The following is a 27,064-nucleotide window of genomic DNA, read 5'->3' as shown; positions in this document are numbered from 1 at the left end:
AAAAAATATGGTGTAGTTGTAAATATTAGCCTATATAGAGATTACTAAGTTCGTCTATTGTAACATGTAGACACAACGATGAATTCAAAAATGTAGATGCATCATGTATCTATCTATCTATAGACATATACTATACGTACACATAGACACGTAGACCGTAGACTTGTATGTGGGAATGTATGTGTTTGTGTCATTGTATGTGGTAAAAAGAAGAAAACGTATGGACAAAAAGAACAAGGCTTGCTAAGTGACAGCCTGGGGTGAACAAGTGGGCATGTGATGGGAGTGGAAGACCTACATGAATAACATATTATTTTGACAAAAAAAGCATAACATATTATTTTGTTATTTAACTTTATTATCATAACAATTTGTCTTATTGTGTTTGATCGATTATAATCAATATACCACTGCCGACGTAAACAGTTTTTAGATTGTCAAGAAAATGCTAGACCCGATGATTTCAAAAGGTTTTGAAGGTCAGCAATTACTTAAACATTTCGTGTAATAATTCTTTGAAACAGTTTGATAGAGAAAAAAATGTTTGTTAAAGCGCTTAAAGCATTTGTAGTCAGTTACTTGGGGAATTATAAACGGATAAACCATTTAAAAACAAATGATTGTCAAGTGTCAACTCCATAAATGATTCTTGGTGGAAACTGCAAAATCACTTTATAATATTGAAAGCATATATCTCATGTTGCTCTTAACATCTCCTTTTAAGTTGTATGAAATTTTTCTTTCGGCCAAATGGCACGTAGTTGAAGAGCATAAGGCAGTCTATTGGCTTTCTTATGTTGAATTGATCAAATAAAGAGCGTCCAGTGATTCGTGTTTGGCCTTCACTACTACTTATAGGCCACCTTGTATATGCTCATTAGAAATTAGACCTATGGGTTCTTTTTTTTTATATGTCACTCCCCTACACAAAACATATATATACATTAATGTCATACACAACTACGTGATATCTATATACATTCCGCAAGCATCAATGTGCAGAACTCTCTATGTGTTATCTACTGAAAAAGACAAGTTTTCGTACGATTCACACGTCTCTTTCTCTTGAATCCTTCTCTAAGCCATATTGGGTAAGTCCAATATACATTATACTGGATACAATTGATACTATTCACATTCCAAAAAGTGCACAAAGTTCGGCATAAATACGAATCATATGTCTACCTTTTCTTGAGTCTTCCTCCTAACCGTATTGGATAAGTCCAATATACATGATACTGTATACAAATGATACTATTCACATTCCAAAAAGAGCACAAAGTTCTGAATACATACGACTCTTGTGGGAATGAAGGCGTCTCCACAAAAGTGAAATGTCTCATGTGTGATTTCTTAATGTAAAGATCCATCCACATAAAAAATTAGAGCTAATCTAAGAGAAGTTAACATTACACTCCAATCAAAACTTCTCTCATGTGGTTTATTCCACTAAAATTATTCACAAGAATGTCTTTTCTAATCAGTTGTATATGTTACAATACTAAACTAGATTTTGACCCGCGCTTGGAAAGCGCGGGTTTTTTGGATTATATTATAATACAAAATCTTATTCTATCAAAAAATATAATTTTTAACAGTTATATAATCTATGAATTAGTTTATTTGAGATTTTATATGTACACTTTTACTTAAGTTTTTTTTTAGGCATGATAATTATATCCGGATCAAAAAAAACAAACCGAACCAACCCAAAAATATAGGTTCAATTCAGGTCCAAAGAAGATGACCTATTGGGTTTTTTTGCACCCACATGTCTTTGTTTGAGTCCGGGTCCTACCCTAGATCCGATCATAAATATGTTGTGTTTATTAGGTATATTTGGATATTTCGAATATGTTTCCGGTATTATGGATATTTTTTTAAGTTTTTGGTTTACGATTATAGTTTTTGATTTTAAGTAAATTTTCAAATTAAAAAAAAATTGGGCATTTTTCAGTTCATCGTGTCAGATTTTGAATAAAATTTTAAATTTTTAGGTATTTGAATTTTTTAGGTATTTGTTTGGAGTTTCGAATATTTTTCAGATTTTTTAGATATTTTGATTTTTTTAGGATCCTAAATACCCGAACATATGTGGACCCATTACGTCTAAATCAGGTCCAACAACCTTTTGATATAAATTTTAAACGTTATTGTACAAAAACATGGTTGATGAAATATTTTTATGAGTAAAGGTATCATAAGGAATAATATTAGGATCTGTTAAAAATATTTAAAATATTGTATGGTTAGAATGATTTATGGTATTACCAAAAAAAGTTAGTTATACATGACTCCAACAACGTTTTTATATTAAATTTCTTAAGACTATTTCTCTTTTAATAGTATTGATTCGTTTCTAAGTGAAAACTATATAAAAATATAATATCTAAACCAATAATTTTCAAAATCACGAATAATCAATACTGATATCGTGAAGTCGGGTTAACTTTAACAGAACCAATGAAATTCTACATTTTTGTGAAGGTAACATAAATATTTAGAAAACTCATTTTTAAATGTGAAAATATCTATCAAACTATAGATGGTTAAAAGTTTAGTATATGATATGAGATTTTAATGGAAAAGTTTATATATGATATGCTTACTTTATTATAAAGGAAATAGGAAGTTAAAATGTACACATATATGTCGTGTAACTTCTCTTGCTTTAAATCATATATTATATGATAAAAATGATAATATAAAACATTAGTTTCAATGTTTTTACGATTAAAAATCAAAATGTTAATTATAGTAATAGTAGTGATTAGGATTTAGGAGTGGAATTTGAATAAATAAAGGAATTGAATAAATTATTGTTAGAGAAATATATGGTAACATATTGTTAATCTAAATTTAAGGTAAGACCAAAAAATAATGAAATAAATGAAAGGGTCCAAACAACTTTCATATGTAGATTTTTTAAGACTCCTTTCCTTTTAATAGTATTGATACATGTTTAAATAGGGATATCAACCCCCATTTAAATATCAATCCCAAAATATTGTTTGATCAATCACGGTACATTTAGATATTATAATATTGGTTTATCCAATATTCTAAAGTTCACCCGAGTATAAAGGTTGAAGCAATGAAAATGTGTAGGGATGATAGGCCATTGAGGGCTTATATCGAAGAAAGAAGCTGGTGAAAAAGATGAGTTGGTAATTAAAGAAGAATTTAAGAGTTGGAGGCGAATGGGATGCTATGGCTCCTTACCCGGATTCAGCTCAATCGATTTCAAGATGAAGCCTGGCCCGGAGCTATGCCCGTAGCTCGACTGTGTCGTCTTGTGAATTCGAGAAGTTTGATTGAATGTTTGTACCGACTTTTGTTCAATTCCTATGTTGTTTTTGTTAGCAATGCCCATTGGGTTTATGGAATAAAATCAAATAAAAAAAAATAAAAAATTTAAGAGTTGAGGAGGTGGACTGAAGATGACAAGACCATTAAAGAGAGTTAGTATAAGTAGTCGGAATACTGTTTACATTTCAGTTATGCTTGTTGTAACAAACGCTTGTTGAAGTTATGAGTCAACTTGATTATAATGAAATCAATATGCGTTAGTTACATGAGATATATATTGAGTAATAAACATAGTATTTCAGAGAGAAGTGTTCACAATCATAGCAAATTGGTGCGCTTGTGATATTATTTCGAAACACGCGACAAAACACGCGACAAAGGAGCTTCGATCGCAACAATGCAACTTCAGCAAGCTTAGACGTACAGATTGATACAATGGTGGCCGGAATGCAAGATGATATTGTTTGTAATCAATAGGCCTTTAATTTCTTTTGTGCCCCATGCTCTCATAAAATAACTTACTGGTTTTTCTGACTTCAAGTTATATTGTTTGTATTTAGTTGAGTGATATTCTGTCTATTTTATATGTACATAGTATTATTTCTGTCACAATAATTTCTTTTTTGATAATTTTGAGCCGACTTCACAAAGATCACTAATGGAGGCAGTATTGATCGCAGCAGTGAATAGAAACAACTCTGGATCAAATATGGGGTGGAATAGAGCCAACGAGTGGCAAATTTTGTGGTGGAAAGCGTGGAGCTTGAGGTTTAAAATAAGGTAATAACGATGCATAAGGAGTTATGATGGAGAGTAGCCGCGTCGATTTGTCGAAAATATTGGCTTACTTTAATAGGCGGAAATAAGGCCGGTCTAAGGTATTTGGTGGCCAAAAGTAACGTATTAAAAACGTTGATAATATTTTTTTACCAATTTCAAGTTTATGTATATGTTAAATTTTAAAAATTGAGAACACAATATCAATGCTTAACTTCCCTATGCTTAGAGCCGGGTCTTGATAAGAATTGGTCAAAAAATCATTTTCTAAGATGATTTTTTTTGTCAGCTGAAATTTTTACCAAACACAAGAGAGACATTTTGGATAAAAAAAATCGTCAGAAGAAAAGTTGGCAGAAACACAGTTTTATAGAGATAAAATCCAAGCATAAACTAAACTAACTGATAATTGTTAATACCACTAAAGTTCAATAGCCAAAACAGAAAAAGATCTAGAGAAAGCTTCCTTAGTCTTTAGTCTGAGACATAGAACACTCAAAACACGAACATAATATACTTCCAAACTTTAAGACTAACGCCCTTTAACGGCTTTAGGCACAAGAAAGAAAAAGCAAAATAAAAGATAAAAATTCAACTCCGGTGCTGATTTCTGAGTTAGAGAGAAAGAGAATGTTTTAGGTTAGAGAGAGTGATGATCGGCTCTTATGCTTTCAGTTGAATTCTTTTTCCATAACAATGAGAACACATCTATCTGTTTTAGGACGCTGTCGCTTGATCGTTTTTCTTTTGTCGATGAGCAGCATTCACTGACGTGTCAGGGTCCTGCTGGTTAAACGTATGACCATTGAGGAAAGACTAGTAAAGTATGTAAATCTAATGGACAGAAAAGCACATGACGTGGCCTAATTAAGTATATAAATAGAAAGACAGACTTAACGGAGGAGGGAAAATCGTCGGTCACCGAGTAAAATAACGAAACACACACTCTCTCTCTCTATCTGACCGTTTGATCCTCAAAAAACGCGATGGCCAGAAGCGACGGTGCGATTAGGGTTAGCGGAATGCAGTTTTCTTACGACGTCCAAGATCCTATCTTCTTCGATTTCAGCCTCGATCTCCCCGCCGGATCTCGTTGCCTCTTGGTTGGTGCTAATGGATCTGGTAAATTAATCCTTTCTAATTAGATCGATTTTGCAATTAAAGATTAGATTCCGTTCCGTCCAGTGTTCGAATTTCAGCTATTAGTTTTTTTTCGATTAGCTGTGATCATTGGGTTTGATTTACCGGTTTAGTTTCGGTTTGTATTGGTTAAGTTTCCTTAATCATGTGATTTTATATTATATATAAACAGATTTGTTTAATCTCTGGTTTTGTCAGGCAAGACGACTTTATTGAAGATTTTGGCTGGAAAGCACATGGTTGGAGGGAAGAACATTGTGCAAGTTCTGAATCGCTCTGCCTTTCACGACACAGACCTTGTCTGTAGTGGTGACTTGTCTTACCTTGGAGGCTCTTGGAGCAAAACCGCTGGTTCCGCTGTCAGTAAACATCTGATGTGTTGTTAAGACACTGTGCTCTATATGTTTTGTTTCTAATTATGTGATATTTTTTTTTTAAATTATAGGGTGAGATTCCTCTCCAGGGAGATTTCTCAGCAGAGCATATGATATTTGGAGGTGCTGTTCTCTGTCCTTGCATGATGCTTTTTGATTCGCTTGAAGACCCTGGTGAACTGTTTTCTTGTGCTTATATTGTGTTTTTTTGTTTTTTTTTTTCCAAGCAGTTGAAGGGATTGATCCTGTGAGAAGAGAGAAACTAATTGATCTTCTTGATATCAATCTTAAGTGGCGTATGCATAAGGTTTCTGATGGGCAGAGACGTCGAGTGCAGATATGCATGGGTCTTTTACAACCATTCAAGGTAAATATACATTGATTTTGTGATCTCTTGGCGTTAAAGCTGCAGAGTTCATTCATCTTGGTCTCTGTTTTCTGTTTTTCGGTAAATTGTAATATGAGTTCTGATCACAGGTATTATTACTGGACGAGGTCACTGTGGACCTAGACGTTGTTGCGAGGATGGATTTGTTGGAATTCTTCAAAGAAGAATGTGAACAGGTAAACCCAAGTCTCTCACTCGTTCTCATCTCTCATCATCTTAAAGCATAAATCCATCAGTTAGAAACTGGAAAAAACAAATGTAATACATGGATTATGCATAAACATACAAGGGCACAAGCCTTTTAATTGTGGTTCTTATTGCGTCTTTATGATCCGCTTGAGCTGTCTTGGTCTTGGAATAAACTTATATTATATAAAACTGGAACATAATAAAGATTACTCTTCACACAAACAGTGCTAATGGAGTCAAATTTAAGGATAAGTCCTGCTTTGAGGGGTCTGATATTATGGTTAGAAACTTCAAATGGTGATCTAGTTTTTGATTATTGATCAGAGAGGAGCTACAATTGTATATGCAACGCATATTTTCGACGGACTAGAGACATGGGCTAGTCATTTGGCCTATATCCATGGAGGAGAGCTGAAACTCTCTGCTAAACTGAAGGAGATCAAGGATTTAGAAACGTCCCCAAATTTGCTCTCTGTGGTTGAAAATTGGCTTCGGTCTGAAACCAAAGTGGAGAAGAAGACTAAGAAGAAACCTGTTGCTACGTCTCCATTTATGTCATCTAGACAAATGGCGTATTACCGATGAATCTCAGCATCTTTGAGACATCAGTAAGAATAAGAGCTTTTTCACATTTGCAATTGTTTTTCTTTAATATTTTGTTTGCTTTAGTACTCATTTCCAAATATAAGTTTAAACGACGATGTCACAAACTTAGGTTTGGATATAGATCAGATAATACACGCGTTCGCAATACTACGTATGATTCTAAATGTTTCCTGGCTTATGAGTTTAATTAAAGTTGTGAAAACTTTAGTCAGCAATCAAATTTACAAGTTCAAATAAATCTCTAAGAGCATCTCCAAAAGACACTCTATAACTTCAAATAAGATTTTTTTTACTCTCCAAAAATAAACTTCAAAATTTCATATTTGAAGTTTTATATTTTTATTTGTATTTTGGTCCATACAATTGCACATCACATTTATAATTTATAAATATTTTTTTGTTTATTATTTTAATTCTTATTAAAATTATATCTCATAAATATTTTAAGTTTTGTTTACAAAATTTAAGTTTACATAAAATTAAATAAAACTTTAACATATTTAAAACTAGATTTAGATAACAAAATATACAAAAAAACTTTAAAAAAATTACATAGACATAACTATTACACATATTTGAATATTACAACAATACTAATAGTCAGGTAAGTTTGATCCGGAACCTTCAAAAATTTCCAAATATTGTCCAATTTTTTTGTGTAATTTAAGATGGTTGTTGTTGTTGTTGTTGATGATGTCTTTTGGTATAATTCTTTCTTGTTCATATTGAATATATTCACGAGTATTAATATTTTATGTTTGTTAGCAATATTTTATGTTTCTCTTGTACTTTTTTTTTGATCTAATGTATTTACAAGTATTAATATCTCTCCATTTTAACAATTTTTATCTCTAGTCTACAAACTAAAAATGAAGAGAACTATTTTTACTTCGAAACACACTTGTAGATCATATATGCATTACGAAAATCACTTTATGGAATAATATGGTATTTTGCTTGAAGTTTAATATTAACTAGATTTTGACCCGTGCTTTCAAAGCGCGGGATCGATTCTTTTTAAAATTTCATTTAAATTAATAAATATTTGTCTAATCTATATTTTAATAGATTTTTTATTTGTTTATAGTCATTTTTATAATATTATCTTCTTTATTTTTTTAATTATTATTAAAATAAATTTTTTTGTTTGTGTAATAATTAATTAGTTAAAAGATTTTAAAATGGTAAATTCCTACTCAATAAATTTAATCATATTGTGATGATATATTTGGTAAGGTTATTTATTTATAATTTTAACTTATTAAATAAATCTTATATGAAAAATGTAATAGACATTACATTTTTCATTCTACATATTTTTAATTAATGCATAAATTTTAAATTATAATAACATAAATATTTAATAATAGGAAACATGTGCTGCCTATTTATAATATTGATCGGATTCAAAGCAAGGTGTTAGGTTTTAGGAAAAACTTGAAGAGAAAGTTGGGGGATCTTTTCTTTAAAATCGAATCTCTCTATATTTTAATATTAGTTTTCGAAAATTCAGTTACCATGTCAAACAATTAAAATATTTTTCTGCGTGTTCCTCAAATTAGGGGATTTTCTTTTTATTTGATTTGATTCCGTAAATCTCTGAGTAAATGAGATTTAAAACGACTTAATGGGCTTAAAACGAAAATGTAAGTAGCAAATTTGTTGGGCTTTTCATTTTCGAAAAACATTTCAAATAATTGAAAAAACAATTGAAAAAAGAAATGGAATATTTTGTAATTAATAGAAAAATTTAGGGGCAGATTCATAAGAAGTATTCTGCTTTAATAGTATAGATTAAGTTATTTTGTTTAAAATTTTATATTTTAATATAATATTTTATTAATTAATATTGTTGTAATATGTTTATAAATGTGCTAGTTATTTACAAAAAGTTTTATGAATTCAAATTAGTTATAACAAATATAAGAACCATATTATAAAATACAAATAGTTTCGAAGTTAAGTTTGAAGTTTTGTTTTTGGAATAAAATACCTTTAAACTTCAAAATACAGTTTTGGAAACTTCAAAATACAATTTTGGAAACTTCAAAATAGAGTTCTTTTTTTGAAATGATTTAAGAAGTTGAGTTGTTCATAGGCTTCGAATGGTAACATCTATCCCACACCGTACCGCAGTCAACAGTAACAAAAATCTTTACATATACGTATATCTATACATTTTTATAACTGTCAGAACCGCACCGCAGTCAAACTGCTTATCCCGCACCGCTCAGTCCGCTGTTACCATTCGGAGCCACAGATCCGTCTTTGGTACAAGCACATCAAACATTCGCTTTGGGGCGGGTAGTCTTGTATAATTTTAAGGGGCAAACACGTACAAAGATCGGTCGTTTGAGTTGGTTACTTAGCAGGTGTGTTGTTTATGGGTAACTTGAGTTTGATCTTTTGCTGCAACTCATGTCATACATTTTTAGTTAATCAGATATTTTGTTAGAAAAAATATATTAGTGAAAAGTAAAGTAAGTTTGGTTTCTATATTTTGTAATCAAGCGCAATATTATAACAGAAATTATAGATGGTAACTAATACTACTTATTAAATGCCAAAAATAGAAAACATTCATTACGATACTAATGATAATAATTCAGTAAAATGAAATTAAAACTACTAAAATTGTCTCACAATTTTTTTTTTTTAATAAGAGATTGGTGTGAGGTATTGGTTTCTTAAAAATAAATATAAAGGAACTATAAATGGTATAACAATTTCAGTTTTGGTTTTCATTTTAAAAAATCATTAAATTATATCAAAATATTTTAAAATAGAATAAGAAACCAATAGTGAAAACCGACGATGAAAATGACGGTGCAATAATCAATACGCTGATAGTACATATTCTATGCACCATGTATTTTCTTATAAAGATATATGCATATCTCGAAACATCACAAGTATACCGGTCCATTTCTGTACCCCTACAAACACTATAAGGCTATTTACAACGAGACTGTTGATTTTTTTTTCAACTGTTTAATTAGTACAATGAAGTGTTGAATAAATTGTTGAAAGTGAGGTAGATTAAACTGAGTTGAATTTATTCAACTAGTTGAATCTAAGAGAGAGAAGTGAAACAATAGAAAATGGTGATTTATGATTGGCTGTTGATATATTTGTTATTTTCTTTTTTTCATCCTAATTATTTGTGATTAACTTTTATACAGTAAATAATTTTATTTTTAATCAAATTTTATATCAAAAGTTATCATTTTGATACTTTATAAATAGACAGTTTTTTATTTGATTTGGATACAAACTGAAAATAAATTTTAATATAACTTTTAATTAGTTTTCAACAAATTTAAACTTGATTTTTAAAATAAAATAAAATAAAATAAAATGATTCACTTGAATTTTACTCAATTTTTTGTTAGCAAAAATCAGTAACATAACATAAAATAGTAAATTATGGTGTTAAAACAAAACCATTGTATGATACAAAAATAAAATTTGTGTTGAATTATTATGTGGATGAAAGAAAAAATGATGTGTAATGATAAAAGGTAAAATTTAGGACTGTTAAATATACAAACCATATATTGTATATAGTCTAAGGTGATCGAAACAAATATCTTTGTACTCGAGTAATCTCGGTTAGTACTAACATCTTTGTGCTCCCGTGATCTCCACAAAACTGTACAACTTTAATTTGGACCTTGTTAACACGAGATATTAGAGATTATGTTTATGTATTCGTCGAGCTTCAAGCTTCTACGTTTGATAATTATTTGGTCTCTACAAACAGAGGTAATTGTTGAATCAAAGTCTGCATATCTAAAAGTTATAAGAATTTGATGATACCTTTAAGAAATATCCTCTTAATAAAGTGAGAATCAGGCGATACACAAAGAAACTTTTTTGATCAATGGCGATTACAAGGAAACTAGGTCGTGGAAATGATGTATATAAAATCATATGTTATAGTTAAACCATACAAAATACTGTTTGCCAACTTATCTCTTGAGAATGGAGGAATTCGATCGTCAAAAATTCAAATGTTTGATCGGAATGATCCAACATAATTAGGTCCCCGGGATGAAGAGCTTATGAGAGAATTAAGTCTTCTCTGAAAGCATCAGATGCTCTTTTACCTTGATATGCATCCATATACTTATACTTCTTTTATGCCAGCCTTATTTCCCTTTCATCTTTAGATTTTTTTTTTTTTCACTTGGGATTGGTTAGGTTTTCTTTTCTTTTTTTTCCTCCAGATTTTCCTTTTATAATCAACCTTTCTTTTTTTTTTAGGAGTTGCTGGGATTTTAAGAGAGTTAGGGTCTGACTGGTTCAAACGCAGCGGTTGCGGTTGCGGCTGCGGGCGTTTGCGGATGCGGGTGGTTGCGGTTTCTAGCGATTTTAAGAGATTTGTACGACTGGTTCTGCGGTTAGAAATTGGTGCGTTTGCGGGATACTTATGACTGGTTAACTACCAAATACAGCAGCGGTTAAATAATAAATTAACAATATTTACATTTTATATAATTATAAAAATATCAAAAATCATAATATTATAATAAATATGTAAATTATATTTTCAAAGTTATAGTTTTAAATTTTTTAAATTATAGAAAATATTTTTATTTTAAAATTTTATAATATTAATTAAAATATAATAGATATATTTTAGTATTTTTATAATTCCATTTTAAAAATTTTATTTTTATTTTTATTTTTGTATTTATATGGTTTTTTAAAAAAAAAAGAAAAAAAAATTATCCTCCCGCAACCGCCCGCAACCGCAAACGCTAGCTGGAACCAGCTTTTGATTTTAAGAGGTTCGGAGCGGTTTGAAGCGATTTGTAGCGGTTTGTATGATTGTTTCGAAACGCTGTCAACCGCTACCAATCACAAAAGCTGCGTTTGCGGGTGATAGCGGGAAAACCAATCAAGCTCTTAAGCTTAATATATGAAAAGATTTAGTGAGGAAGTGAAATACATCTCACTCAAATCTAATGAATTCTACAACTAACTCTAGAATTAGACAAATCGCACACCCAATGATTGGATTTTGTTTATTGGGCTTAAATAAAAGCTTACAGTTGGTTTATTGGACTTCAATGTGGACGTGTTTAGCATAATAAAGGACATTGTTTTCTTATTTTGTTAAAGACGTTGACGATCGGCCTAAGCAAAAGTCTCCTCTTCATAACATCCACAAGAGATTCTTCACTCATTTTATCTTTTTCAACAACCTTATCAACAATGCAAGAGCTTCATGAAGCGGCAATTGCTTATTACAACAACGGCTCCACGGATCAACAGACTTTGGCATGGCAGTTTTTCTGTTCAATGGACGGTGACGGTAATGGCCGTGTCAGCTTTCGAGAGTATACCGACTTCTTGTGTAGAACCACCGGTTTCGCTTGGGTCCATAGCGAGATGTTTCAGGAGCTCGACCGGAATAGAGACGGCCAGCTTGACTTCTGGGAGGTCTTGACGCTTTACTATGTGGCTCGGACGCGGACCATTGGCTGCCGCACGTGCCTCCAGCCTCTCATTGGTTTGTACTTTACGTGTGTAACGTGCTTTGAATCGCAATGTGTTGGCGACACGTTTGATCTCTGCGTCAACTGTTATATGCGGCGGAATTATAATCATCCGCATCGTGTCTTCCTGGATAGTTTTGTTTTATTACGATCTAAGCGTAGCCACCCTCCTATGGTACGTTTACTTTATGAATTGTTTTCTATCTATTAAAGTAATTTTTTTTTAAAACACCAAAAACTCTATAAACTAATATTAATAGAACTATAATATTTTATTAATTAAAATACACTAAGTTAGATATCACTTTTCAAAAGTACAGTCAATCAAAAATACTTTAACATTTGAGTTTAGTATTTAATGATTATTGTTTATGGTTTAGTTTTTAAAGGATAAGGTTGAGTTTATAAACTTTTATATATAATTCTTAAGTATATCTAATGATTTAGGAGGGTTAACTTTGTTTTTCATAATAAACTTAATGTACTTATAAAATGAATAACATTTAAATGTAAATTTGGAAAATGATTTCAAATTTGGGATAAAGTTAAAATTCCCACATTAAATTTTATGAATACAAAACTTATGTTGGGATAGTTCGACTATGTGGTGAATAAAAAAATTTACAGTAAATGTCGATACATTTTAAATATAATATGACAAAATAACATCAAAATATGTTAAAGATAAAATTCATTAAAACCTATAAAATTATTGTTTATATTTTCACAACCTTATATACATGAATTATTAATTTATGCTTACCTTATGACTATATATTTACATAAAGTTTTTCAAAGAATCATTATTTTATTATCTTATTGATTGTGTTATATTTTATATTAGGTGTTTTTCGTACATGCTGGCATAATTCTTTATAGGAATATTTTTATTTTTTATTTTATTAATTCAAAAAAACAGCATGATAAATAATTATTTGTATTTTAAACATTTTAAATCAAACATTAATTATTTATATATGACAAAAAAATTTAATTAAAATATGTATGCTTATTATTATTTTGAAATTTTAAAAATAATTACATATTTTAAATATTATAAAAATTATCATCATACAAATTTTAATTGATTGATATTTAATTATAAATTATTCACTTCTTAATTTTTTAACTTTTACAATCTAAAAATATTATTTAAACATAAAAATATACAAAATTATCTTAATTTTTAAATCTAAGATTATTATAAAATTTGTTTTTAATTATATAATATTTTAAAATAAAAATTCATTAAAAATAATAATGACATTAACCAGTTTAACTTTTAACATAAAAACTCGAATATAAAAAACAACTTCGTAAACAATAGTATAGATAGATCCAACTCATAACTAAGGAAATTTATTAATTGATAGTGTTTATTAATTTATCAAATATTAGTTTATATATTTTATACTGTAATTGGTTTTAATTAAGACTTAGCATAAATTAAAATCCTTTGATCGATTGAAGACATAATGTCGTTTTTTGCTGTTAGAAAATTAGGAAATTGCCACAAATAGCACATTCATAGTATTACTTTTTATGTTTACACTAACCATTTTTACCCTTATTTTTAATGAAAGGTAAAAGATAATTATACCCTTAGGGTTAACAAATCTAGACTTAGGATTTAGAGTTGAGGGGTGGGGTAGGGTTTTTGGAATGTGAAATTTAAGATTCTAATAAATATATAAATAAATACTTAAAAAATATATTAAAAATTTCAAAAATAGTTTCAAACATAATTTTCGTTTTTCAAAAGAAGTTTGAAAAAAAATAAAAATAAATTCGAAAAAATAATTTCAAAAAAAAATTATAAAAAATTTCGAATTTGAAAAAGTATAATTCGAAAACATTAAAAAAAATTACTTTTCCTTTTTTTTAATTTATTTTTTTATTTAAATAATTATTTATTATATATATAAATAACAAGGACATAAAAGTCTTTTGCCACTTAATGAAGAAAGTATTTTTGAAAATGTCTTCTTAGTACTGGTAAAAATAAAAAGTGGTACCATAAAAATGGTAAACATGTAATTTCCCCAAGAAAATTTAACATTTTGTACGAGTGATCAACATTATCCAGATTATTAGTATCTCATAAATATTATATATATTGGTACTTCGTGTTTAGTGTTTTACCGATTATAGAGATTTTGAAATTTATATCTGCAAGATATATATCTTGTTACTCAATAACTAAAATAATTCCCTATAGGATAAATATGGAATACAAACCGCAAAATATTTAACTACACAATAGATACTTTTGTTTTTTTAATAAATTTTCATATAAGCCTTCACTCAAAGAAAGAAAAGAAAGAATTTTCATAGCAGACTCCTTTTTTTTTTTGGATAACTTCATAGCAGACTCCTTTTTTTTTCGGATAACTTCATAGCAGACTCCTTTACGTAGAAACTTCATGAAAAAAGATCAAACTACACCTGGTCCTTATATAATCCATAAATCGAACTAGTTGACATAGAAGTTCCAATATAACTCCCGAAAACCACAACCAAACTCTCTCATAAAAGAAATACTAAAATATATAAACATGAGAAATTTTGAACTCCAAGATAAATTTTAGAAAATATTAAAATGGAAATAAATAAAAAATCATGTGAAAACCACAAATCGTACTCATAATTGAAAATCTCCATGTAATTTGAAAACCAAATTTAATTTTAAACAACTAAACAAAACCAAAAAAATTAGAAAACTTCTTAAAACCAAATACCCTTTTGAGTTCAATAAATTCATTTAACCACATAAACTATATATGTCAGTAGTCTTACCAAGACCCAAAATTTGTCCAATTAAAAATAATTAAAATAAATGATGAACATAAATTTTAATAATATATATATATTTTTATAAATTTATATTTTTTTAGAATTCATAAATTATTTAAAAAATTTATAATTTTTACTAAACAATTTTTTTTTGTAAACCAAAAATTAATGAAGTGTTTTCAAAGTACGGTTCAAAATCTATTTTGATCTATTATGATAATTAAGCTAACTGTTACAAGATATATAAAATTTCTAAAAGCACTTTAGTTCTTAATACTATTTTTCAGCTTATTTTTAATATGTTTACGACATTAGATTACCATCTAATAATATTATTAATTCAATTATAGTATAGTATATATAATTTATTTATTGGATAATAATTTATCATTGGAATATTTAGTAATATTTAAGAGTTTAAAATTTATTTTTTATTATATAATTAAATAAAATGAAAATGTTGATTCTGAAAATAAAATAGAAGTGGTCAATATGTGTTAAGTCAGGTCCATTTTATTCGTTGTAAAACAGTAGCAGTCAATATCTGTTAAAACACTGGAAAAACAAAAATTATCCAAATCGCATAAACTATACAAGGGTTAATAAAACAACCAAATAATGGTATGGTCTCCTCTAAAGTTGCAGGAGCCGCCTGGCGACCAAAACATGCCCGAACAACATCCTGGGATGGTAAGCTTTTTTTACACACAATTACACAATATTTGTTTCTCTATGTAACGGCAGGTATTCCGTTTCTTATTGTCGCTTTCCAAGTACTTTATTCGTAGTGGAAAGGTATCCATTTTGATTTTATATTTTTAATAAATAAAGGGAGTTACAGAAAATAATATGTATATTTAAAACTGATTTGGTAACTTATTATTAACTAATAAATATTATTAAGGAAGACATAAAATGATCATTTTGTTTTGATTTATTGATTATAATAACATATGTTGAATATACCCAATTAAATCCAACTGAAATCATTATTTGATAATTTATTTTAATGTTTATACTAGTCAGTGTATTGTTGATATATATATTGATAGATTCATTGCTTTCTAACAAAGTCCGGACTATCTATTTTGGTTCGTTACACCGAAGTAGAATTTTGTGTTTTCATTCAATTTAATTTTTAATATCGAAAAGCTATTTTATTACTCAAACAACATGTAATTTGAGAAGTTATATCAGAATAGAAAAATAAAACAAAAAAAAGATCTTCATAAAAACTTTTGATTTTTTAGCTAATGAATTTGTAGTCGTGTTTTGTGTTTAAGGCTGGTAAACTATTTTGAAATTTTGAAATCTCATAAGTCGGAAAATGCAATAGACTTTATCATAATTTTATTTCTTCCTTTTGATAACCATCGTGCCAACTACCCATTAACTCTATGTTTTAATCTCTCCTTTCTGAATTTAAAATCAAATCTAAACACTAAATTTAGATTAGTTAACCCTAGGAATATAAGTGTATATTTACCTCTTCAATGAAATATTTTGCTCATTTTTACTTTTAAAAACTATATTTGTGATTAAAAAAACTTTTTAGTGTTATCCTAGTGAATTTCTCTATTTTTAAAAACCATCTAACATTTCTTTTGAGATTGAAACTAGACTTCAGTTTCCTCGAGCTGTAAGTATCCTTTCCATATCGCTTACTATTAGTATAATCCCCACCAACTGATGATGAGTAATTCACATGAGTCCTTGGAGAGCCTCAACGAAGGTTCTCTGTTCTTTGATTTCCTGCTGGTGTCCGAGCCATTGACACACTCTTAGTTAGTTTCATGGGCCTACTATCAAACACTACTAGAAAAGACCAGAGATTCATGGGGAGTGATCAGAGATGCATCGACTAAGCTTGGCGCCAATACATCAACATGCTTTCATCACTAATTGATCTCTGGTGGAATGTGATATTAAAATTCTTCCAAATCATCACCTAACAGATTGTCTTCCTCCATCATCAACATATCCTCATCACTAAGTAAAACTTCCTCCATATGTTCATCATCTTCTCCCAAACCTACTTGACCCTAAACTGGAGAGCACCATTAACCAGAGCATCCAAAGGCTGAGTACACATCTTTTCGTCTTCCTTAAGATAAGATGATCTGGTCACTTCATTTTGTGCTAAAGCAGTGGATGCATATCGAAAGACAATGTTTTCAGCATTGACTTGCAGAGGTTGAAAAAACTCTACAATAGCACTAGTGATCTTCTTTTCAAAGCTGGAGACGAAGAAAGCGCATTTTGTGTCTCAGCCGCCAGTAGAACTGCATAGTTTATCTTTTAATTCTAGTACTGACTGCCACTCCTAGACTCATATTGTGTTCTCCAAAACAACCTACGATCTTCCTTGAGGCCATTAGAGTATGGTTTGTAGGAACGGTTGTCTCGTACTTGTGAGATAACTGTAGAACGACGATTCTCATGTGATGAGCAAAAACTCCTATGAAGCCGAGAGTGATGGTCAGACCGGGCATAAAGATAGCCTCCATCGTCCACCTTTTTGTCCAACAGCCAGGTCCTTCAACTGTTTGCGAAATCATGGTCGTTCTTTGTATCATCTCTGAGTAATGACTCATTCTTTTGAGCTGGCTTAGGACTAATATCTACTCTGGAAAACACGTTCATTTTCTGACTCTCAACATAAAGATCAGCTACCTTTTTCTCGCAGGATGACACCTCATGTGAGATGATTCCACAATAGGAGCAATATTTGAAGAGTCGATCATCCTTAATTTGGATAGTAATCTCATTCCCTTCCATAGAGCTGATCTTTCTTGAAATTTTAAGGGTTTGCCGCTATCCATATCGATCTGAATTCTCTCATCAGTAACATCGACCACATGAACCAATCTAAGTTCAATGCTGTGTAGATTCATGAGCTCAGTCCACAGATGTAGTAGGATTCCCGTTAACTGAATCCAAAAAGGAATAGCCCAAGGATAGTATTCATCGACAATCGACTCTCAGCGGACAAGAACAAACATACAAAAGTTGTAATGAAAAGGTCAAAGCGCAAGTACAAATTGTAAGTTGATATAGGAAATGAGGGATACACGTGTAAGTTAAATAAAAGAAATACGAAGAGGGACACGTGTCAATTGAGAGTGAAGTTGTTGAAGAATTCGTTAGAGTTTGTTACGATGAGGAACGGTGGGAGAATAAACGAGAGAAGGAGAAATCATTTGTGGATTATCCAGATATTAAGTGAACTTTTCTTAATTTTTCTGTGAGTGAGAGTGATCATCGTATCATCGTTTTTGAGCTGTTTCTACTTAGAAGCTCTTGGCGTGGTATGATCGATTCTTTGTTGTAACAGACCTTGAATCGAGTTATTGGATTTTTATATTGAACCTTGATTTCACTGTATCACAAGTCATTGTCATTGTCGAAATTAAATAAAAACCTACTGTTTCTCAGATCATTTGCAGTGATCTTATCCATAAATCCAATAAGTTTCTTAACAATTTGTTTTTCAGATTCAATATTTTGCTAATAAGAGACATGCCATATTCTCGAATTAAATTATCATCTGTTTGATCTGTGAGTTGAATTGATTTATCATCATCAATGATGATTTCTTTATTTACCCTTATAACCCGTCACTGCAGAATCTCCTCAGATGATTGTAACGCAACGCATGTTTCTGTATCGAGGATGACAATAAAATTTACTAGTGGAGACTGTTGTACTTTTTGGATCGTACAAAGGATACCAGTTCAATTAGTTTGGTTTAGAGTAAAGTTTGGTTTGATGATTTTTGGTTTGGTATGGTCTTTTTCTTCTAATTATTATATTTATAAGAATATTTTATTATTTTACATTGAAAAAGTAGAGAGAAAAGTGCTGAATATGGGGTTGACTATATAGAAATATAGAATATAAATATTGAATCAATAATTGTATTATATGATGAAAGATTTGAATATCTATAATGAGATTGTGGAAGTGTAGTTTCAGATGGGATGGTCCACCGCGTTGTCAGCAATGGACGCTGCATTTGCTGTGGGATCTTTTGCTGGCTTTTGCACTATTATGTAAAAATCATGTTCTATCTCATTGTTGTTTTTGTTCTTAAATATTTAGCCAATAAACGCACTATAAGTTTAAATGGCAGACTACAAGATAAGAGAGAGTAATACTACAACCTTGATATTAAATATGTTCAAAAATGTAAGTTTTCAGTAGTCTATTTTGTAAATATGGTTAAATTTGTTGAAATCTGTTAATACGTTGAAAAATTACGGAAGTCAGTTAAATTCTAATTTAGGGCATTTACTAAAGATCTAATTATACCTTATGTTTTTACTTTTTACATCATGTTTAGGACAGCACGTCATGTCCTTTTAAGTTATGTGGCGTTTTTTTTTTAATTAAAGGTTTTTTTCATCTGATAGATTAATATTAGATAAAACAACGTTTTACACAAAAAGCTGGCAAGGCATCACACTTCTGGAACCAAGAGCCAGCGAGATAATATGTACCACCCGGAGACTAAAGTTGGTCATAACAACAAACCCCTAAAACTAACAATGACTAAGAAGTGATAAGATATCCAAAGGCATGCTAGGAAAACAAAACTTCAGGAGAGGAAAAGCACATCGATATTGGAAACAAGATTGAACGAGAAAGCGACGCATGATTAAATTATTGGGGTTAAAAGCCAATTTCGTAACACTGTTCCACCATGGAACAAGCAAACAAACAGACTTACCCCCGCTCCTTCAAAAAAGAAGCCAAGAGATGACAACCCGAGCAGCCGACAAAGAGAAACATTTGGCCATCGACTACTCAAAGACCAGCCGCAATTGAGCACATGCTCCCTAGCCCCTTACTAAATAATCCAGAAAACCCGTAGATTGCAGACCAAGGGACCACACAACTTCTCAACATTGATGCTTCACCCACTGAAATCACAATTCAACCACACAGGAAATACGACAAGAACTTACCAAAGCAATAACTCAGAAGCCTCAAAAAAGACAAGCAAGCACAAAGTTCACAGCAAAGAAACTCAAACCGCATACCTGAACCGTGTCACTTCAAACCAAGTCGCAAGACCAAACCAAATTCAAGACACCTTAGAAATCTTAATCTCCTTTAAAAACAGACTGAAAGCCTTAACACAGATCTTAACGACAACCAAACACCTTGACCTGAATCCACTACCTCCCTCGAATCACCTCCACTGTGAAGCCTCAGACAGAACCAAGATTCGCTGGAAGCCAAACACCTTGAAGCAGAGCCAAACTCATATCGAAAAGCTTTGGACTTAGACTAAGATGAAGACCATTCAACAACTAAAACTAAGCAGAAGCATAGAGAACAATCTACACACCAACAAAGGAATAAAGAAACAGAGACAAGCTCGAGAGACATCAATGAATCACCGAAACCACCTCACCAGAGTCGATGGAAGAAGTACTAACCCACATCAGAGCCGGTATAAACTGCATCGAGCACCACCAGAATCAGAGACGAATCCAGTGAGATCTCCCATGCAGCCATACTGCAACAGTAAAACCATATCACTACACAGACCTCCCAATGCCTCGATTGCCTTAGCTCTGCACATCCCACCTAGATATAGATAGTAGCGACCTTCTCACAACTCCGACGAGGCTCGCCGATAACCAAAGAGGGTAAATAAAGAAATCTCTCTTTTGCTTTTCTTCGACAACGTTTAGAGTTTTCAGTCAGCTTCTCTTTCAACAGATTTTTTTTAAGAGCATCATTATCCCTATATCTTAGGAGATCTCTTAACACAAATTGTGATTAAAAAGAAAAAGAAAAAAGACAATTAAAGGAAGAGACGTCTCCTAATTTGGGACTAGAAGGAACATCCCTTAGAGGACACTTGGCAGAAGGCGATTGACTTGTGCTCTAATGAGAAGGGAAAGAAGAGAACGAAAGGTCGACAATGATGGCGATGGAGAGTTTAGGAATGCAGTTGGATCGTGGGGATGGTGCTTTCGCAGAAGATTCATGGAGCATTCAAAGGTGCAGTGGAGAGGATGACTGGTCCTCGAACGGTCTCAGATTTCAAGGAGAAGGGAGTTCTCAGTGTCAGCGAGTTCATTCTCGCCGATGATAATCTCGTCTCCAAGTACCCTACCTGGTCATGGCTAGTTCCAATTTCAATACCCACTTGTTAGATTTCACCAATCATGTAAAGCTGTGAGCTTTATCAAGTTCTAGGGTTTTAGGTGACATGGGGTTTGGGTATGATCTATGTATCAAAATCGTTTTTTTTTTTTTGCAATCAGGGAAGCTGGTGATCCAAGCAATAGAAAGCCATACTTGCCTTCACAGAAACAGTTTTTGATTACTAAGAATGGTAAAGTAGAACTCTTTTCTGTTCAAAGTTTTTTTATTGTGCAGTGTGATAAAGTTTGTGGCTTTGCTCTCTGCGTTCTCTCGAAGATCAAGATCTGTCACCTATACATCTTTCAAGATATGTGTGTGTTCGCCTGAATCTAAAGGTTTAACCTTTGGTTGAAGTTCGTGAAGACCTTTAGGGAGATGCCAAATTAGAGACAGACAGAGAGAGATGGCGAGACAAGCGGGGAAACAGAACTGTGGGAGGCTTGTGTTAGTGTCATGCCTCGCGCTTTTAGCAGTGGGACTTGTTGCCGACTTCCTTTGGGCTTCTTCTCATCGCTTCTCCCCTGCCGGTACTTATCTACCTTCCTCATTTACCACCATCATCGGACAACTCCCTCCTGAATCCAATGTGAGTGTTCTCTTTGGTCTCTTATACAATTAGATCTCATAGTAAAGAGAAGATAACACTTTCTTGCTGCGTGTTTCTATTAGGAGAAAGATACTAAGCAGAAGGAGGAGGATAAAGCTGAGGAAAGGAAGCTTTCTGCAACGTTTCAAGATTTGGATGCTCCTCAACTACAATGGGAGAAGATGGCAGCTGCACCCGTCCCTCGTCTTGATGGAGCTGCTATTCAGATTATGAATCTTCTCTATGTCTTTTCTGGTTACGGCAACATTAATCTTGTATGTAAAGCCTGTCTTTTCTACCGGAGAGAGACTTTAGATCCTTTGGTTACTAATAGCAGACCAATGATAATGAGTTGCTTTTGTTACTCAGGTGCGTTCTCATGTTGATGTATACAATTTTGTGGATAATAAATGGGGAGGGAGATTTGATATGCCTAAAGAGATGGCACATTCTCATTTAGGGATGGTAACTGATGGGCGGTTCATGGGAAATCGGCCAATTCCTACATCAACAAGGGTCAACGGTCCCGATCAGTACATAAACATGTTACCTGTGCGAAAACATACATCAACTAGTACAAAATTTAATTTGCATACATGAACTTTCAAAATTTGGTTTTATTATACATTGACATAATTTCCGTTAGTCAAACGTTGAGTTGTCGTTAACCAGTAATAGAAAATCGGCTAATTCCTACATCAACAAGGACCAATGGTACAGATCAATACATGAACAATTCACATGTGCAAAAACATACATCAACTAATACAAAATTTAACTTCACTACATGAACTTTTGAAATCTGGTTTTAACATAGGCTAAAACTTAACATTTACTTAATTTCCACTAGTCAAATAATATCAAAGCTAAACTTTATGTCACGTTTTTATTAAGTTAGTTTTTTTGTATAATATGGTAATTAAACTGTATTACGTGGTAATTGAATGAGAAAAATAAATCATGTAGGTCAAACGATTTATTTCTCGTGTAATTCATTAGTTAGCTTCTCTCTTTTATTTTTTTCTTCAACTTTTTCGACAACAAAAAACACCGAGAAAAAAAAAGAAGACAAAATTGAACAAAGAAAAAAGAGAATGTCTTCGATAAGCTAAACATTCTATTTTCTCTCTGTCAATTACTACGTACTATGGTTTAATTATTACATAATACAATAAAAACTTTACCTAATCAACACGTGACAAACCATTTATTTTTGGTATTATTTGACTAGTGGAAATTAGGTGAATCTATTTTATTAAATTTAAGTGCAAAATAAAACTAACATTATTTTCAACATATTTATTACATATTTTCTTTCCTTATTTTCACTCAACTTAACTACTTTATTAATTGTATTTTTTTCAAATAATTTGTCAGCATGTCATATAGAAATGTAAAACAGAACTTGCCTATATTTAAGTGTTTTATTATATTTCTTACATTTTTTATACTTCTTAACTACTTCATTAAGGTATGGATATCAAGTATACGGTTGGGTATGGATTGGTTCTTTCGGATATTGAATTTTTTTTTGTTTTGAAATTATGCTTTGTTCGGGTGGCATTCGAATAGGATCTTTTCAGATCCGGGTGGGTTTGGTTTTTATGTGTAGGAACATAACAATGAACAAAAGTTTATATATTTAGGAATGTCATTAAACAATTTATAAAAAAAATTAACAACAAATATCCGTGCGGACGCACATGTCAAGCTTTAGTGTATGTTTAAACCATATTTTGAAAGTTCATTTATTGAATTTAAATTTATGCACAGGTGAAGTGTTTATGTAATGATCTGGACCATTGGTCCCTGTTGATGTAGGAATTATCCGATTTTCTGCTACTGGTTAACGACAACTCAACGTTTGACTAACGGAAATTAGGTCAATGTATGATAAGACCAAATTTTGAAAGTTCGCATATGAAAATTAAATTTTGTACTAGTTGATGTATGATCGGAACCGTTGGCCCTTGTTGATGTAGGAATTAGCTGATTTCCCAGCAGTTCATCTACATTGTCACTGGTCAATATGGTCCTCAATGCAGAGGCCCTACTGCTAAACATTTGTGCTGGACACTGATACGAATATGTGGAGTGACTTCATTCCTTTACCAGTTCCTAGGTATTTGCTATTCTTTGTAATGATCATGTTCAACTGGTTAAGAAGAAATTGAGTGGCAAGGTTTATTTATACATTTTAGGTATGCTCCAGCTACTCAGCTATGGAGAGGTAGACTCCACGTGATGGGTGGGAGCAAAGAGAATCGACATACACCAGGACTTGAACACTGGAGCATCGCTGTTTAAGACGGGAAAGCACTGGAAAAAGAGTGGAGAAGTGAAATTCCAATCCCTCGTGGAGGACCTCACAGGTTTGTTTAATAGTTTCATGCATCATCCTCCATTTTTATCTGAGGTTTGACTGTTTGTTTTTGTGAGTGTAGAGCGTGTGTGGTAGTGGATGATCGGATTTTTGTGATTGGTGGTCAAGAAGGTGATTTCATGGCTAAACCAGGATCTCCCATCTTCAAATGCTCATGTCGTTTAGAGGTATGTATCCAATGGACTACCTGTTGAAGTGAATATCATCATGACTTCTCTTTTATTGTTGTGTGTGTCCTTTTCCTTCACTTTGGTGGTTCTCAAGGTGGTATTCAGCGATATCATCATGACTTCTCTTTTATGTTTGTGTGTTTCCTGTTTTTGTTATTGATGAGGAGCATTGCGTTGCTTGTTCTCATGACTTGTTGCATGTCCTTACTTGCAGGTGAAAAAGAGTGAAAGAGAGGAGCATTGGGAGTGGAAGGATCACGGAAGCTTGTAATCTTGTGGTCCTATTGTCTGTCGTACTGAAGCTTGTGGTCATGTGTAGTCTTGTTTCTCACGGAAGCTTGTAAAAGCTTGTAATCGATCTTGTACTCTCTTCTGTTGTTGTAATGAAAGTGTTCAAATCTTTTTCTAAGTCTTTTAACTCACTTTTATACTTTAAAAACTATTAAAAATTAATTAAGAGATCTTTTAAAGGTTAAGGGATGATGATGCTCTAAGGTTCTTACTAAAGATCTGATTAAAATACATTTTTTCCATCATCGTCTTCGTATATGAAGTCAGATTTAAAGATGACTGATTTAATATATAGTAGTTTAATAGTTTGTTTTAAGAAGCTATAGCCATATCAATATATATACTATACTAAAAGGGGATATAAACTCCTCTTAGAGTGTCCACGTAAGCACAAAAAATCGTCCAATCAGAGAGTCCAAAGTTGCTACGTCATCTCATTTATCTTTTCGTAAAAAATGAAAAAAAACAAAGCAAAGGATCGAACCCGGGTTAGTATGACATAAATATAGGACAAATACTACTAAGCCATTGAAACTTTATTGGACACATATACAAGAATCACTAAATATGTAATCACAAACTCTTATGTACATTTACAATAATATGGATTCAACTTTCAAGACTCCGATACTTTGTTTTGTAAAAAAAAATAAGTAAGTGACTAAGCTAATGTATTCTTTGAAAGTGTGAGAACATTGACAAATATGAAAAAACATAAATTTTTGTTTTCGTGACAAAGTTAAGAATTTTGTAAAAGTAAGTTTAACATATAAATTTTCGTGACAAATATGAAAAAGCATAGATTTTTGTACAATTTTGACAAAACAACTCAAAACATAGTTCTCTAATGTCTTAATAAAATATTATTTAAGGGTGCAATAATTAAATATATTAATTCAATAAATTTTGTAATTATAGACAAAACAATAACACAACAAATTTTGAAACATTTGTTTAACCTATCGATTTTTTTTTCATGAGAATCCAACTAAACAAAGTAAAAAAAACAATTAGATTTATTTAATTACCATTTTATTCAATTTTGAATCATTTCAAATTGTAATAATATATCTTTTTGAAGTTACAAAAAAATAATGTTCTTTCTTTATTGCACTAGAATTATATATAGATTTCATATACACAAATAAATATAATATAACAACATAAGCTTGCTTTCTCCGATTCATATCAAAGCAAATTAATTAAATCAATAATATTGTTAGAATACAACAAATTAATATATAATTTTATTTTAAATTAAATTATTTTAAAAAAGTATTTTCATTAAAAACAAAATAATAAATAAGTAAAACTGATTTGATGGTAATTTTTATGACATATATATATTATGTGAAAGAAATATAAGCTTAATATGGAAAAAAAATCTTAAATACAAAAAACTCTAAAATTAACAAAAAAAAACTAATAAAAATTAAACTATGATATCAATTAAAGCTTCTTAGACAATATTAATAAAATATTTAAGAGATAATTAGACAAATTTGATTTTTTTTTGTCAACCAAAAGTTTATTATTAATTAGCATCAGTTATTTCAAGATATTTAAGAAATGATGGACTTAAATAATATATGAACTATGAATAGTAGTACTTTGTAAAGCTGACTTAGATAACACATCTGCACATCATTTCCAGTCCTTTTTGATGCCTAAATTTAATTTCTTCAGAGTAGTTATTCCACAAAGAGATCATATGAGATATTGTTTTGATATTCAGATTTGTTTCTTGACTTTTAAGAAGATTGATATAAAAATGTCTCATTCGAATATTATATGTCTATAACCGAATCCCCAACATGAGACAACTTTGTTTAAGAAGCAAAAAATTTCATTTTTCTTATATTATATAATAAATATATATTATTTACTCATAATAAAAATATAGTTATTCATCTATCACAAATATCTATGCAAATATGTGAATCAAGTACAACAATCAAACAACATAATAATTTCCATAAAGAAAATTTAAAAAATATATTTATGTTAGGTAGTCTTATTTTATATTCTTTAAACAATGTAATACAATATTATACATTATTTTTTTAAAAATTGAGAAATACATATATATCAGTTAGACAAATTAAGCGATAATTAGATAAATTTGATTTTTTTTCTAGCCAAAAGTTTATTATTAATTAGCATCAGTTATTTCAAGATGTTTAAGAAATGATGGACAAAAAAATAGGATGAACATAAATGATATATGAACTATAAATAGTATTTTGTAAAGCTGACTTAGATAACACATCTGCACATCCATTTCCAGTTCTTTTTGATGCATAAATTCAATTTCTTCAGAGCAGTTATTCCACAAAGAGATCGTATGAGATATTGTTTTGATATTCAGATTTGTTTCTTGACTGTTAAGAAA

The 27,064-nt window shown here is 30.9% G+C and overlaps 3 protein-coding genes across 14 annotated transcripts; all 3 read left to right on the top strand.

Annotated features, from left to right (window-relative positions):
- The first annotated feature begins 4,979 nt into the window (after positions 1-4,979).
- LOC125577912 (ABC transporter I family member 21) lies at positions 4,980-6,947 on the top strand. The gene is made up of 6 exons (XM_048740033.1): positions 4,980-5,208; positions 5,425-5,585; positions 5,672-5,723; positions 5,831-5,967; positions 6,078-6,164; positions 6,502-6,947. The coding sequence occupies exons 1-6, from the start codon at positions 5,073-5,075 to the stop codon at positions 6,760-6,762; spliced, it is 834 nt and encodes a 277-aa protein (XP_048595990.1). The 5' UTR covers positions 4,980-5,072; the 3' UTR covers positions 6,763-6,947.
- A 4,947-nt stretch (positions 6,948-11,894) lies between these two features.
- LOC125577910 lies at positions 11,895-19,287 on the top strand. Of its 9 annotated transcripts, none has more exons than XM_048740027.1 (3): positions 11,895-12,462; positions 15,726-15,770; positions 19,056-19,287. In XM_048740027.1, the coding sequence occupies exons 1-3, from the start codon at positions 12,004-12,006 to the stop codon at positions 19,134-19,136; spliced, it is 585 nt and encodes a 194-aa protein (XP_048595984.1). In that variant the 5' UTR covers positions 11,895-12,003; the 3' UTR covers positions 19,137-19,287. The 9 variants fall into 9 exon arrangements, with proteins under 9 accessions (XP_048595984.1, XP_048595983.1, XP_048595982.1 ...); XM_048740026.1 differs by having other exon boundaries at positions 19,050-19,287; XM_048740025.1 differs by having other exon boundaries at positions 11,896-12,462; positions 15,720-15,770.
- Positions 19,288-20,698: 1,411 nt separating this feature from the next.
- Positions 20,699-22,526, top strand: LOC125577909 (kelch repeat-containing protein At3g27220-like). Of its 4 annotated transcripts, none has more exons than XM_048740023.1 (5): positions 20,699-21,201; positions 21,362-21,432; positions 21,597-21,828; positions 21,912-22,103; positions 22,198-22,526. In XM_048740023.1, the coding sequence occupies exons 3-5, from the start codon at positions 21,646-21,648 to the stop codon at positions 22,426-22,428; spliced, it is 606 nt and encodes a 201-aa protein (XP_048595980.1). In that variant the 5' UTR covers positions 20,699-21,201; positions 21,362-21,432; positions 21,597-21,645; the 3' UTR covers positions 22,429-22,526. The 4 variants fall into 4 exon arrangements, with proteins under 4 accessions (XP_048595980.1, XP_048595979.1, XP_048595978.1 ...); XM_048740022.1 differs by having other exon boundaries at positions 20,699-21,264; XM_048740021.1 differs by having other exon boundaries at positions 20,705-21,201; positions 21,519-21,828.
- Positions 22,527-27,064: the final 4,538 nt, after the last annotated feature.

This window comes from Brassica napus, chromosome A9, assembly GCF_020379485.1.
Source record: "Brassica napus cultivar Da-Ae chromosome A9, Da-Ae, whole genome shotgun sequence".
NCBI classification, from domain to species: Eukaryota; Viridiplantae; Streptophyta; class Magnoliopsida; order Brassicales; family Brassicaceae; genus Brassica; species Brassica napus.
This window is presented reverse-complemented; position numbering and strand designations above follow the sequence as displayed.